Source organism: Sporobolomyces salmoneus, assembly GCF_050403485.1.
Source record: "Sporobolomyces salmoneus JCM6883 DNA, S_salmoneus_JCM6883_v1_ctg54, whole genome shotgun sequence".
Taxonomy (NCBI): domain Eukaryota; kingdom Fungi; phylum Basidiomycota; class Microbotryomycetes; order Sporidiobolales; family Sporidiobolaceae; genus Sporobolomyces; species Sporobolomyces salmoneus.
This window is the reverse complement of record NW_027481109.1, coordinates 45,197-59,339: the sequence shown is the minus strand read 5'-3', so window position 1 is coordinate 59,339 and position 14,143 is coordinate 45,197. Positions and strand designations below refer to the sequence as shown.

Below are 14,143 nucleotides of genomic sequence, written 5' to 3'. Positions count from 1 at the left end.
CCTCTCTTTCCCTCCACCACTTCCCCTCGATTCCGAAATATGTCTAGCAGTACATCAACCCGACCAGCGCCTCTCCAACATGACCCGGAACTAGTGCGTCCTGAGATCTGTGGTCCCGAAGACGGACCTGATTCGACCGTGTTCCCCGTTAAACTCTCCGGTTGGGTCTCTCGTGGTTTCGGTCGGGGATCGAAAGACTTGGGATGTCCCACAGGTGAGCTTCCTTCCCCTCTCACTCGATCTGGACTGAAGACTGACGAGGAGAGGGAAAGGGATTTGTCAGCCAACTTGCCGGATAGTTCAATCAATCCTTATTACGATACCCTCTCCACTGGCGTCTATTTCGGATTCGCGAGAGTCCTAGAATCAGAAACAGCAACTAGGGAATCGAAGAAATCTGCGTTCAATGGAGGAGGAGAGAAGGGAGAAGATGATAAAGTTCATCCGATGGTCATGTCGATTGGGTGGAATCCTTTCTATAATAACGATACGAGAACTGCCGTACGTCATCTTATCCTCGAACTTATCAGACGGAGGGAGGAAGAACTGATATCGCAGCAAGAGACATACAGGAAGTTCATATTTTACATCAATATCCTTCAGATTTCTACGGAAAGGAACTAAGGGTAATCATGTTAGGGTTCATTCGACCTGAATACAACTACACTTCAATGGGTGCGTCTCATCCTCCCCTCTCCCGCTCATCTCGCGCGGACTGACTCGTTTTTCTCGGTTTTTAAACAGATGCGTTAATCAAAGATATCGAATTTGACAAACAAGTCGCCTTACGATCCACTACGACTCGACCACCCTATTCAGCTTATCAGGAAGATGATTTCTTTTTCGAACCTTCGAAATTGGAACCGACGGATGAAGACTTGAGTAAACCTAGAGTGAAACCGACGGAAGCTGCTTCAACCGCATAGAATCGGGATAGAGGACTAGATGCGTAAGTTGGGAACGCGCATGAGGGAGGGTAGTATTACACGGTTTTGTTGTAGATAAAGAAAAGAAGTTTTATTTTAGACGAAAACGAGAACCCTTTACGAACTCTACGAATGCTACGCGCAGATCGACAGGCAAGCATCCTGAGCGACACCGTCTGCGAGTGAAAGGCATATGTTGAGTTCGAGGAAGGGAGGACCGTAGGATCGGACAGAGGGGCGAAAGCTTCGACATTGAAACGAAAATTTCGACCTCAAAAGTATCGCAAGGAACTCCGGCGATGACAACATACACAAGCGACCCGGGCTTGAGAGGTGTGAGAACATTGTAGTATCACAAGCTATCCGAAAGGAAATGATTGAGCAACGAGAAACAATAGATTTAACAATCCCCCGAGCTCCCTTCGTATTCACCAGCGATGGCTCGATGGTCTCTCCACTCGCAGTGCAGGAGAAGTCGAGTGGCACAGCAAGGTTGTGCTACTCGGAGAAGTCCCGATCACGAAGGAGAGAGAGCACCGTTGCCACCTCACGTGAGGAAGAAGAGCAGGAAGGATAGTTACATCTACGGCCTCTGACTGCTCTCGGAACGAGAGATAAAGTGAGAAGCGACGTTGAACAGGATTAGGGGGCGACGGCGAAGATCTACAGAAACAGGGGGAAAAGCTCATCAGCGAAATATGGGAGGTGTGTCAAAGCTGAAAAGAGAAAAGGAAAGACGGGGACGCAATGAGACGCTCTGGGTTGGATGTAGCCACTAATAACCAGTGTGAGAGTACAATCGAGATCCCGGGGAGAGAACGTACAGCCTCGAAAGACGATATGTTATTTCGCCGGGATCTCAGTTGGAACCCAGTTGTATCCGAGGACACCCATCCCAGAACGTCTCACTCCGTTGCCGTAGACAAAGGGAGAATGATAGACGGGACAAGGGGGAAGAACAAGAACTCTTGGGTGGCGACGAGATTCGAGCTACATGACGGAGAAATGAGGGTGGTACGCTGATGTAGGTGACTGAGAGAGTAACGTACATCGGAAGGCGTTGAAGGAGAGAGAGGGGGAGAGCAACTAGAAACGATAGATTCGTCATTCCCGCGACGCTCCTTGTTCCACTCAAGCGAGACCTCGAGAAACCCCCTCCCGACAAGGTCGAGATCCCTACGGATGTCAAGTGGTGCTTGATTTGTCCGAATGACCTCGACCCCGACGAAGGAAGAAGCGTTCGCGAGCTCTCGCTTGGACCGAGAAGAGGGGTCCCGCGAGAGTCGTATCTATGGTTCCTAATTGCCCAGAGGGCGAGAGGGGACGAGAAGAGTGACTGTGAGGTTATTCGAGAGCGGGCCTGACGATTCAGAGAGAGAGGTCGTCAGCGAAGAAAGTCTGACAAAGCTCACCGACGGCGAGGGAAGGAGTTGCAATGAGACGCTCTGGTGGAACCCGAGCTTGCGAAGACGAGGCAGAAGATGGGCTCCAGAGCGGTTGGTTTCGACATGCTCAGCTCCGAGGGACTGAACAATCACGAAAAACTGCTCTGGAGATCAACGTCGACAACCTCGTTCATCGAAAGGTCGGGTTCTACCAGAACGGCTCATCCCAACCCATGATGAGAGAGAAAGTCAGGACTCACAGAGGGAAACGTTGAGGGTGAAAGAAGAGAAGAAGAATCGATTCCGGCGAGTTGACGACCTCGAGGACCGGTCGCAATGAGGTGCTTTGGTGCAGGAAAACAAAACCGCAAGCACTTCAAGATGTGGCACGCCCTGTATCATGAGCGGGTTGGGAGGAGCAAATCCTCGGAAGACCAATCGAGATACAAATCGGCGAGATCACGAAGGGCTCGCAATTTTGTCCCGTGCACCAAGAACACCTCATTGTGATCGATCCTGTAAGGTAGTCGATATCATAACGATGAGTGAAGTCGAGAGAAGGGGAAAAGAGGTGCGTGCGTCGAGGGAAGTGATGAATCGAGAAGCAAGCGCGAATCCATCTTTTTCGAGTTGGAAAGGCGGTGTCAACCGCGGAGTATTGCCGGAGTTGTCGAGGCGAACAAGGGGAAAAAGGCTCGAGCATTGGGTTTGAGCGAGAGGGAACCAAGCTTTCCTACTGTGACTGGCTGTCTCTCTCGGGTGTGAAGAGGAGAGAAGTAGGAGCTTGATAGGAGCAGTACCATTGTCGCGGAAGAGAGAAGCTGGAAGTAAGAGCCTCGAGGACGAGAAGAGCGTAAAGAGAGGAAAGGGTACTGTAGGTCGTATTTCAAAGGTCGATGGCTGCTGACTACCCATACATGCATACATGCGATTGGCCGAATCGTAGCGACCTAACGAGCTCGATTGTTGCGAAGGGCGCGAGAGGAGATGAAAGCCGCATTCGATCCTTTCGCGAGTTGCGATTGAAGCAGCGCGACTGAACAGGCGATCTCCAGAAGACTGATCGAGGCGTCAGAGAGGTCTGCTACACATTAAGAGTGTGGAGGATATGAGATCGAATGAGAGAAACTCACTCTTGCGATCTCGGAAAATGCGATTTTCGAGCCTTGTCGAAATGTCGAGCGGTTCGACGCTGAACGAGGTCGTCCCGGTATCATTCAAGGATATCTCTTTCAAGATCTTGTATAAGTAGAGCGATGTGCTACAGCGTACTGAGACGTTTCGTCAGCTCGTCCGACACGAAGGCAAAAGTCTGAAAAGCTGCGAAGACTGCAAACTCACTGTTCGCTCAGTCGTCCGTGTCTCCAACCAGTTCCCTCCACGCTTGATTCTTATTCCAACTAACGACGTCCTCCTCCGCGTTATCGAGCGACCTCTGAAGCGGATCGACTTTTCCATTTTCTTTCAACTTGAGCTTCTCCCTCTCGATTTTGTAATGCACTAGACTAATCGGCCACCGACTCTCGACGCTCCTATCGATTGTCGATTTCGTGAATCCGCTCAAACTGACTAGAATTCCAACTGTCGGGGTCGAAGGTCGACGAGACGAAGTAAAGTCGCTCAGTGCTTGATTCTGTAGGACTCCTTCGAACTCCCTCAAGACGGAAGGTCGTAGAGGAGATCGTTCAGCTTTACACTGGACGATCACGTCGAATAATCCACTCCCGCTCCGGCTCCTGTTCTTCCTCTCCGACGACGAAAGATTCGTGAGACTTGTTTCCCATCTCCCTCTCAAATCGATTCCTTTGTCGTTTGCGCCTCCTACTCGGATCAACTCCATGTAGTATGGGTGGGCTGAGAGTAATTCGAGAGCGAGCAGTTCGTAGGCTGTGCCGAGTTGAGTTGTGGAAACTCGAGGAGATTGAAGGACGCCTGATTGGAGAGCGCTTGGTAGGAGGATCTTCCGTACTGGCATACCCTCGCACTGACTGACCAAAGTGGAGGCGGTTCGAAAGGAGAAAGCGAACCTCGAAAAAACTTTTGGAAGCTTGATCTCTCTCACTTCACTCGACTCTTTCCAAGATGGCGACACTAGAAGAGAGTTGGAGCAAGATCCGACTCCAAGTCAACTCTGCGACCCCGGCGATCAAACGCCCTGCCGTCGTCTTGCAAGCGATTGAATCTACTCTTTCTTCAACTTCTTCCCCTTCCTCATCGATTGAACCTCCTGCCTACTTTATCGCCCTCCTATCGACTTTAGATCAACTCGTACAGGACCCTCAAGCGGCTCAACCTAACAGTGAACAGCGACAACTCCTAGAAGCGACTTTGTATCTCCTCTCCGTCTTGTCCCCTCATCTCGACCCTCCTACCCTCCGTTCGAAGCTCTCCACCACTCTAGCAACTCTCACTCCTCTCTACGAAGCGTTTTCTTCGGCCGCCCCTCCCCTTAAATCCCTCATTCAAATCAGTCAAAACCTCCTTTGCGCCGCCCCTCAAACCGTCCTCGAGAAAGACCTACAAGGAGCTAGATCATGTTACGCAGCGATTCTCAGTCTCTGTGCTGATTCCCGACCGAAAGTAAGGAGAAGGGCACAAGAAGCAGTTCAGGCGATTTTGAAGAATCCTCCGCCTCCAGGGATTCAACATCCTTATGCGGAAGAGTCGGCGGGTTGGATCTGTGGGAAATTAGATGAAGCGATCAGAGGTGCAAAAAGGGGCGGAAAGAAAGATGCAGCTGCTTCGAAGGAAGTCGAAACGGGTTCAGATGAAAGTCGTGCGATCGCTCTTTTGACGTTTATCAAGAATATGGGTACTGCTTGGCCTCAATCCGTGCGTTCGTTCCTCTCCTTGTATTCGTTCAAGCCATGCTGACCTGCTCGCCTCCAGTCGACTTCGGAGCTCTTACCTCTCCTCCTCTCGACTTTGACTTTATCCTCCCCGCATCTCACCCTCTCGGCTCTCACCGTCCTCTCTCATCTCTTCTCGGCTTCTCACGCCGCCGAAGCCATGTCGGACGATCACGTCAAGGAAACCCTCGAAGCGTTGATCAAAGCGAGACCGAAAGCGGTCGAAAGTGAACAAGGGGAGAAATTACTTGCTGGATGGGTCGAAGGAGTCGGAGAAGGACTCGTTGCACTCGCGAGGTGAGCGGAGAGTCTGAGTTAGACCCTTGACTATCGTCTGACCATTCTTCCTCTCAACAGAACCGATTCATCTGCCGCTCTCGAACGACTTTCAACTTTGTTCCCTACGGTTCTTCCTTTGCTCACGACTGCCAACACTCCTACTCTTCGTCAATCCGTCGAAACGACGTGTACTCTCATGATCAAGCACTGCGTCACAGACGAGGAGATCACTGCCGCCGTCAACGGAGGAGGAGAAACGCTCAAATCTGTCATTGAACAAGTCGAAAAAGCCATGACTTCGCCTCGTTACGCCGCTTTGTCTCAACCTCACGTTCTCGCACTCGTCAAAGCTCTCTTCCTCCGACTTCGACTTCGAGTACCCGCTTCTTCCTCATCTTCTTCGTCGGCTGATCCTCGCGACCCTCCCGCCGCTTCGACTCTTCTCACGAAAGCTCTCGTCCTCCTCGCAAAATCCCGAGAAGATTCCCGATTCGAATGGAAGAAGGAAGCAGATTCAGTTCTCGACACGGTGATCAAAGTTCTCGGACCTCAAGTCATCCTCTCCTACCTCCCTCTCAACCTCTCTCCCGAGGACGCCGCTCAATCGAAACATGCTCGAGCTTGGTTACTCCCTCTCCTGAAACCGGCAATTACGAACACTCGATTGAACCATTTCCGCGAATCTTTCGTTCCTCTCTCCGCCGAATTCTTCAACAAAGCCGAAGAAGCTCGAACTGCCGATCCTCCCCGCGCGATGGAAGCGAAAGTATGGGAAACTCTCGTCGGACAAACTTGGAGTCTCCTTCCAGGTTACTGCGAGTACCCAGTCGATTTGAAGGAAAGTTTCGATCCAGAATTCGTTTCCCTTCTCGCGAACGTTCTCTACACTCAACCAACTCTCCGTCCTTCGATCTTCAAATCGCTTCAAACTCTCCTTTCGACAACTCTAGCCCTCGCAAACTCGAATTCCCCTCCTCAATTATTGCAAGATCAATTTGGTTTAACTCCCGAACAAGGTCGTTCTTCTCTCGATCACCTCCGTTCTCTCGCTCAAACGATTCTCTCCGTCGCGTTTAACGTCTACGGAAAGATGAACCGAGGAGAAGGTGGATACGTTCTCGAAACCGTCGGATCTTGGATCTCGATCCTCCCTTCTTCCGAACTCGCTTCAACCTACTCTAAAATCTCGACTCTTCTCATTCAAGCTCTCGAAGCACCTCTCCCTCCGAAAGAAGATACGACGATTCCTCCCACTCATGCTTTGCTCGACATTTTGATCGCGATTATCCCGCATTCGGGACCGGTCGAGAGGGAATTCTTCGATCTTGCGATGTCGGAGAAATTGTTGGGTAACGAGAAGGATCAGAGCGTTCAGAAGAAGGCGTATAGGATCGCGGCGAGGTTGTGTGAAGAAAGAGGTGGGAACGTTATTCGAGGTCGTGAGGGAGAAATCGTCGAGAGGATCGTTGAGGCTGGAAACAAGGTCGCAATTGGTGCGAAGAGGGTAAGTCGCTGCCCTCATTATTCTCGTTATCGGGTAATTGACCAGAAGCCACGACCCACAGGATCGAGTTTCACTACTTTCCGCTCTCGTTCCCGTCATCCCTTCCGACTCTCTCCATTTCATCCCCTCTCTCATTCCCGAAGCCGTTCTCTCTACGAAAGAATCGAACGGAGTCACCCGTGAAGCAGCTTACACTCTAATCGTTTCAATGGCGAACAAGTTAGCGACTCCGGGAGCAACGATTAAACGACACTTGATCAAAGGGATGGAGGATACGATGGAGGAAGAAGTTCCCGCGAGTGAAGAAGAATTCATCACGATGGTTAGTGCTGGATTGGCTGCCACGAGTCCTCATATGATCGCCGCAACAGTTGGAGCTCTAGGTCGACTCGTTTGGGAATTCCACAGTGAGTACTTGCTTTCTTCCCTTTCGAGCTTAAGCTCACGCCATATCGTGCGTAGACAAACTCGACAACTCTTACCTGTCTGAACTCGTCGAAACTCTCGTCGTATTCCTCACCTCGCCCAATCGAGAAATCGTCAAATCCGCGATCGGATTCATCAAAGTCTCCATCGTTTCCCTCCCCAACTCTATCATTACTCCTTCTCTCCCTGCTCTCGTCCCCGCTCTCATCAACTGGTCCCATGAACACTCGAATCATTTCAAAGTAAACATTCGACATTTGTTCGAACGAATGATCAGGAAATACGGGTATAACGAGGTAGAGAGGTACGTTCCGGAGGATGACAAGAAGCTGGTATCGAGTATCAGGAAACGTCAAGCGAGGAGTAAGAAGAAGAAGTTGGCGCAAATGGAAGTCGACGAGGAAGATGAAGCCGATGAGGTAATTCATTTCCGTTGTCTCAGCTTTTATTCCGTCAAGCTGACCAGCGACTTGTGTATCGCAGGCTGCACCGAAACCTCAAGCTGCGGCTCGATCCGCCTACGACGAAGTACTCTATGGATCCGATTCCGACGTCTCAGTCGACGAAGATGCTCCTCAAGATCCCGCCTTAACTGCTCCTTCGGGAGTAAAGAACCGTAAATCGATGGCGAGGAAGAACAAGAAGGAAATGGAGGGAGCTTACATTCAAGAGGGAGAGGATGAAGTACTCGATTTGTTGGACGATCGAATGATGTCGAGAATTTCTGGTAAGCTGTTCTCCCTCACTTTCACACATCTACGCTTGAGAGACTGACTCGACTATTCTATTCGAATAGCTGCACGACCGGCACCTTCAAAACAACAACCTCGTAAAACCCTTGAATCTCATTTCAAAACTGACGCCGCTTCCGGTCGACTCGAATTTAACGAATCCGATTCCGAAGACGACTCCTCCAAGCGTGCTCCTTCTTCTTCCCGTCGCAAGTTGGACGCAGACGACGTCGATAGTGGAATGGGAGCTTACCTCGAAGCGATGCGAGGAGAAGATGGACACACTCGAGATTCGAAAGGCCGTATCAAGTTCAACAAGGGCGGGAAACGTGGAAGGATGGATGAAGCCGATGATGGTGAAGACGTTCCGGTTACTGAAGGGTTGAAGGAACTTGAAGTGGGAGGAAACAAGAAGAGGAAGACGAAGAAAGAGACGGTTCAAGTCGGTGGAGAGTTCAAGGCCAAGGTGAGTAATCGAAGTCTTTCGAGTAACGTCTACCGTACTGACTCGGCGCTTCCGTTTGACTCACAGCGCGCTGGAGGAGATGTCAAGAAGAACGGAATGCAACCTTATGCTTTCGTTCCCCTCTCGACGGTTGGAGGGAAGAAATCGAACCAGAAGGGCCCCAAACTTGGGATCACGGGTCTCAAGAAGAGTTCGAAGAAGTAGGAAGTCGCTGTTGGACTGTTTTCGTTTTCACTCGTGTCTCTCGCTTTTTCGCATTCTGTAATTCTCCCGTCGTTCCTATTCGCTGTTCACTCTCGAGCAAGTCTCGTCGTTGCTGTGCCCCGTAGCAGTTGCAGGCAGACAGACAGAGGAAAGAGAGCCCGTGAACAAAGCTCGAGAGATTCGGCAATCAAGCCGAATCCGAATTTGCCGATAAAGAATCAATCGATCGCGTCAGAACAAAAAAGAAGAATTTTTCAAGCAATTTCTCGAGCGAGGTCAATCTCTTGACGTTTGCTGCGACTTCAGACTTCTGCTTCCCTTCTCGCTTCTCGTCTCCTCCCAACTCGCGATTCGACTAGGAGGAAGTAGCAGTAGAATGAGCACGAACAGCCGAGCGCTTTTCGAATCCTCGAGCTCGACCCCGAGTCGACAAAGACCAAGAAGAAGAACGTTCTTTCCCTTGGCTTTGATCTCCCTCTCAGTCCTTTTTGCACTCTCGTCAGTTACAGCACTACCTAGTAACAGCAGGGTAGTTAAGAGAGGCGAAGATGAGGGAGGACTGTCGAAAGACTCGAAACTTTCGGAGGATCAGGTCGAGGGTATCGAAACTATCTTGAATCGTACTGCTTCCTACTCGTGAGCATTCCACTCGGTTCACCTCGAGGTAGAGCGTCGAGCTGAAGCCTGTTGAATGGGACACAGATGGGAAATCGGAACCCACCTTGAAGCACTCATCAGTTTTTCTTTCCCCTCTTTGTCCGTCTACTCTTCCGCCTTCGACAAGATCTCCCCTTCAACCTCTCCCCTCCCCACGCAAGTCCTCAGTTCCGTCTCCTACTTGATCGCTCAAAGTCCGCCATCTTCTTCTCAACTCCAAATCGTTCGAGACGGTTCCGCTGCCGATCCAGTCTCAATCGCCCCCTTTTACGTCCTATCGAACTATACCCTCGAAGACAACGAAGATACTCTGCCGACGAATGCATCGGACGTACAAGGAGCGAGGAAAGAGACGGTTATTCAAGCCGTGAATAATCAGGTCGAGGCGATTCTGCAGAGGACGCCAAGGACGAGCGATGGAGCGATCAGTCATCGAAGTGAAAGTACAGAGCTATGGAGTGATTTCATGTGTAAGTTTCACTTTCATTTCAAGCGGCGAATCGGAAAAAAGCTCGGATGTTCTGACGCTTATTCTTTTCCTTTCGTTCGCTACAGACATGGTTCCTCCGGTAAGCCCTTCTCTCGTTACCCAGCTCTGTGCTCCACCGGCTGAACCTCACCTGAAATTATTGCCTGTAGTTCCTCGCCTATTACGGAGTCATGACGAAAAACACCTCACTAATCGATGAAGCGTACACTCAATCTCGACTATACCGTCAATACCTACTCGCACCTTCAATCGGACTCTGGAGACATATCGCTCTCGGTAGCTCTCCAGATCCTGGTTTGTGGTCGACCGGTTAGCTTGCATCGTGTCTCTTCTCAGCTCAGACTTAAACTGATCGTGTTCTCGTGTCGCTCTCAGGAAACGGCTGGGCGGCGAATGGAATGCTCAGAGTAGTCGGAGCTCTTCAGAACTCTGACTATGAAGATCAGTACTCGAGCGAAATCCAGGATTTGACGGAGTGGACACGGGAAATTATTGACGCAGCGTGGAAGCAACCTATGGTGCGAGCATCTCTCGCCACATCTTCGACGCTCTGAGTCACTGACACCTCAATCGGATTGTTCCGTAGCGTGACGGTCTTCTCTACAACTACCTGAACGAGACCGACTCCTTCGCCGAATGTTCCGGAACCGCCGCCCTCTCCGCCGCAACCTATCGACTCTCTCAACTCACTTCAAACTACTCCCGTTCTACATCTCTCACGGCCGCTGAATCAGCCTACCAAACCATCCTATCGTACCATCTTTCGTCTCCTCAAGGAGTTCGCGCGCCCGTCGTCAACCCAATGGATTACTCGAGTCAATTACAGAATGTTAGGAACGATGCGTCGGGGAATGTGAGTCCGGAGGGAGAGGCGTTCGTGTTAATGATGGAAGCCTCGAGGAGGGATTGGATAGAAGGAGGAGGAGATGCGGAGGGATTGATGGGGAGAGGAACGAGCACGAGTGCAGGCCTCACGGAACGAGCTGTGTCGACCTGGATTGTCGCTACGATGCTCGTACTCAGCGTTGGATGGGTGACGATGACCTGAGCTCAATCCGACGCTCTTTCAAAACTGGATCCGCATTTCTTTCTTTACTTACACCATAGACTTCTCACGACCTTTCTCCTATTTCTGCATCCTCTACATCTTTGTCGTATTACTTCCTCGTACGCAGTCCCCTCCCTCGACTTGCTTAGATCCTATCCTATCTCGCATCGACGTTGGAATCGTTTTTTCGTTTTTGAGCTTCGATCTCCTCTTCTGACCTTCCGGCTATCGGCAACTTCCACGACGGAAACGCAAGAGAATCGTCACCCCCTCGATGGGTGAGCAGTATACGCGATTTCAGTCGACCAGTCGTGTGCGAAACTGAATGCGAGACCGTGCATGAAAATGAAAACTTCTCGACAAGTTCTCCGTGATTGTCCCATTTTTTTTCGCGCGTTCTCAGCCGACATCGTCAACGGAAAGTAGTACCTCAACACACGGACTCGTCTCGCGCAAGAAGAAGCCACGAAGCACTAGACACTCAACAATCTCTTTCGCCGAACGTTGTTTGACCATTCTTCATCTCAACCTCGACTCTCTCCACCGCCTCACGCGACTTGACCTTTCGCTATCGAGCTCGCCAGGACTACAAACAGCAGCGCAACGGGACCAGAGTGAGTCCAATCTCTTTCTGTTGTTTTTCCCCTTTCCTCAATTTCGTTGACCCTCTCCCTCCTCGTGTTCTTCCCGACAGATGGTTACAGAGCATACAGAGATGCTAGCAGAATACTCTCCCGCGACTATAGCCCTTCGGGAAGCTTCGATCAAGCAAGTCAACCCCCTTCTCCTCCTTTTCCTTCAACTTTACTCGAATCTCCTCAGCTAACGAACGCGCTCTTTGCCGGCTACAGTTCGAAAAATCCTAGATTGTCTGGATCGAGAACAACAGGAGTGCGACAAACGAAATCAGCTTTCCAACTTTCCCCGCGACTGAGCAGTTCCTCTTCCCCTCCTCCTTCGTCCTCGACTGGGTTCTTCGGATGGACGAGATGGTACAAAGGACTCGAGCATAGTGAGAAATTAGATCAGGACGAAAGAGACGCGAAGGAAGAGCTCGAGGAAGTCGTTTCAGACGAAGTTACGAATTTGTTCAAAGAAGCTTTTCGAAAACGGAAACAACTTCTATCAGGACAGGAAGTAGAGCTGGAAGAACCCTCGAACAAAGATTATTCATGGCCGGATTATGTCGTTCGAGGAGGAGGAGGAGAAAATACGGTATCGACGGATCATTCGAATCGAACGAGCGTCTCGAGCTCTTTAAACGACACTCTCCCTTCTATCGACCTTGACGATTTCTCCTCGTATGACGAAGATTATTCTCCCCCTCGATCGCGTCACACAACTCCGCCGGTTCCTCTTTCGACTCACCTCCGCTCAACTCAATCGAATATCACTCTTAAAGCCCCTCAACTGCTACGACGAGTCGCTTCAAGCTCGAGTCTCCTCATCAACACCGTCGAACTACCTCCCTCGAGTCCTCATTCGCCCCAACCGAGTCCTACCCTTTCTAGCGACGACGATTTTACGCTCAGTCCAACTCTTCTCTCTTACTCGACTACCTCCCTCAGTTCCGAGTCTACTACCCGTTCTTCCTCCACCGTCACGAGTACAACCTCTTCAGTCAATTCTTCCGTCTCCTCCCTCGCGTCCAGCTCTACTTCAATCCGGTCCCGGTTCTCAACTCTTCGCAAAGCCGCTTCATCCGCCGCCTTGAACTTCTTCAATCCAAAATCCGACTCCGACCACATCTCACCTCCACTCCCACTCCCCACTCCAACAACTGCCTCTTTCCTCCTTCGCGACGTCTTGCTAAAACACGATCAATCAACTCCCGATTCTCCCTCTCCTCCATTCCCTCCTCATCCTTTCAACTATGTTCAATCCTCCTCATCGCCTTACGACTCCCAATCAGATTCCTACGATCTCGAATCCCCTTCCTCCGCGTTTCCTCCCTTCGATCCATTCACGACTTTCGACTATTGCGAGAACGATCCAAACGATCCTTCACTTTCTCCTACTTTCCCTCCTCAACCTTCTTCCTCTTCCTCCGCTTCCTCACCTCGACCGCGACTACTCGCCCGTCAAAGATCCTTCATCGATCCTCAAACTCGTTCGTTACGTACCGCTCCCTCTTTGCTCTGCACGCCTCCCACTCCCGATAAAACCGAACAAGACAGTAGTAATGGTCTCGCGGCGGGAGAGAGAATGGAGGAAGGGTCGTCGGAGGGTAGTAGTGATGAAGTTGGAGCGAGACAGACGACGAGAAGTAGAAGAAAGAGGGGGAAGAGAAAGTCGAAATCGGTGAGGAATTTGAGGGATCAGGCGAGAGAATAAAAGAGCTTTCGAGCTTTCTCAGACGCGACGACACTTCACGACACTTCACGACACTTCTACGCTTCAACGCTTTCTACGTTTCAATACCCCTTCCCCTTCTCCGACTGATACCTCCCGCCAGTCCTTCTCGCCTTCCCTCTCCTCTCACGATGTACAAACCTTCTCGAGGTATCGACCTTAACGACAACGATAACGATATCATCTTTTCCCTACTGTCCTCATAGTCTGACCCATCTTCGTCGTCGTGCTGCTTACCCGTTCTTACTCTTTCTACTGCATTTTTTTCGTTTCTTCTCTTTCTTGCTGTCGTAATCGTATTCTTAGGGGTTTTCAGGTCGCTTTTGTTCTTCGTTCGGCGGAGAGAGACAGAGAGACTGCGCCTTGCGAAGAACCAGAGACAATCGAGCTTGATCGTTCCCTCCCTTGAATCGTTACATCTGCACTCGCGCTCGCGGACGAGCAGTCCGATACGAGCGAGTCACCCGTGAGCGAGATAGATGACGAGTCTCTCGCTGCAGAGACGCCGGGAATCAAGCGAGTGCGAGACCGAAACACGAGAGAGACTTTTTGCAGAATTAGAAAACAGTTTTTGGTAACGACGAGGGTATTGCAACGAAAGGGGAAATCAGGACGAACAACGAGGAACGAAAAGTTGCGAAGGGTAAAGTACTGCAGCAGAAGAAGGGGGTAAAAAGGGGAAGTATTTGCGAGAGTTGAGAAACAAAAACAGAGAACGAGAAAGAAAACGAAAACGAGAAGAGCTTTTTCCTTTTGGTTGTTTGCGAGGTGAGAATCAAGCGAGTCACAGAGACAGTCAGTCAGAGAGAGAGAGAAGATCAAGCGT

The 14,143-nt window shown here is 50.6% G+C and overlaps 4 protein-coding genes across 4 annotated transcripts; 3 read left to right on the top strand and 1 right to left on the bottom strand.

Moving 5' to 3' along the window:
• Nucleotides 1-39: 39 nt before the first annotated feature.
• FMN1 (riboflavin kinase) lies at nucleotides 40-926 on the top strand (the record flags this gene model as incomplete). Its single annotated transcript, XM_076634215.1, has 4 exons — nucleotides 40-214; nucleotides 284-501; nucleotides 573-675; nucleotides 745-926. 4 exons carry the CDS (start codon nucleotides 40-42, stop codon nucleotides 924-926), a joined length of 678 nt encoding a protein of 225 aa, XP_076485801.1.
• Nucleotides 927-3,659: 2,733 nt separating this feature from the next.
• RRG7 (Rrg7p) lies at nucleotides 3,660-4,286 on the bottom strand (the record flags this gene model as incomplete). Its single annotated transcript, XM_076634214.1, has 1 exon — nucleotides 3,660-4,286. One exon carries the CDS (start codon nucleotides 4,284-4,286, stop codon nucleotides 3,660-3,662), a length of 627 nt encoding a protein of 208 aa, XP_076485800.1.
• A 107-nt stretch (nucleotides 4,287-4,393) lies between these two features.
• On the top strand, nucleotides 4,394-8,770 carry RRP12 (mRNA-binding protein RRP12; the record flags this gene model as incomplete). The annotated part of the gene is made up of 8 exons (XM_076634213.1): nucleotides 4,394-5,143; nucleotides 5,201-5,457; nucleotides 5,518-6,943; nucleotides 7,005-7,350; nucleotides 7,406-7,788; nucleotides 7,853-8,096; nucleotides 8,166-8,566; nucleotides 8,633-8,770. 8 exons carry the CDS (start codon nucleotides 4,394-4,396, stop codon nucleotides 8,768-8,770), a joined length of 3,945 nt encoding a protein of 1,314 aa, XP_076485799.1.
• Nucleotides 8,771-9,146: 376 nt separating this feature from the next.
• JCM6883_007091 (uncharacterized protein) lies at nucleotides 9,147-13,299 on the top strand (the record flags this gene model as incomplete). The annotated part of the gene is made up of 7 exons (XM_076634212.1): nucleotides 9,147-9,406; nucleotides 9,473-9,897; nucleotides 9,983-9,996; nucleotides 10,067-10,226; nucleotides 10,293-10,435; nucleotides 10,504-10,932; nucleotides 11,788-13,299. 7 exons carry the CDS (start codon nucleotides 9,147-9,149, stop codon nucleotides 13,297-13,299), a joined length of 2,943 nt encoding a protein of 980 aa, XP_076485798.1.
• Nucleotides 13,300-14,143: the final 844 nt, after the last annotated feature.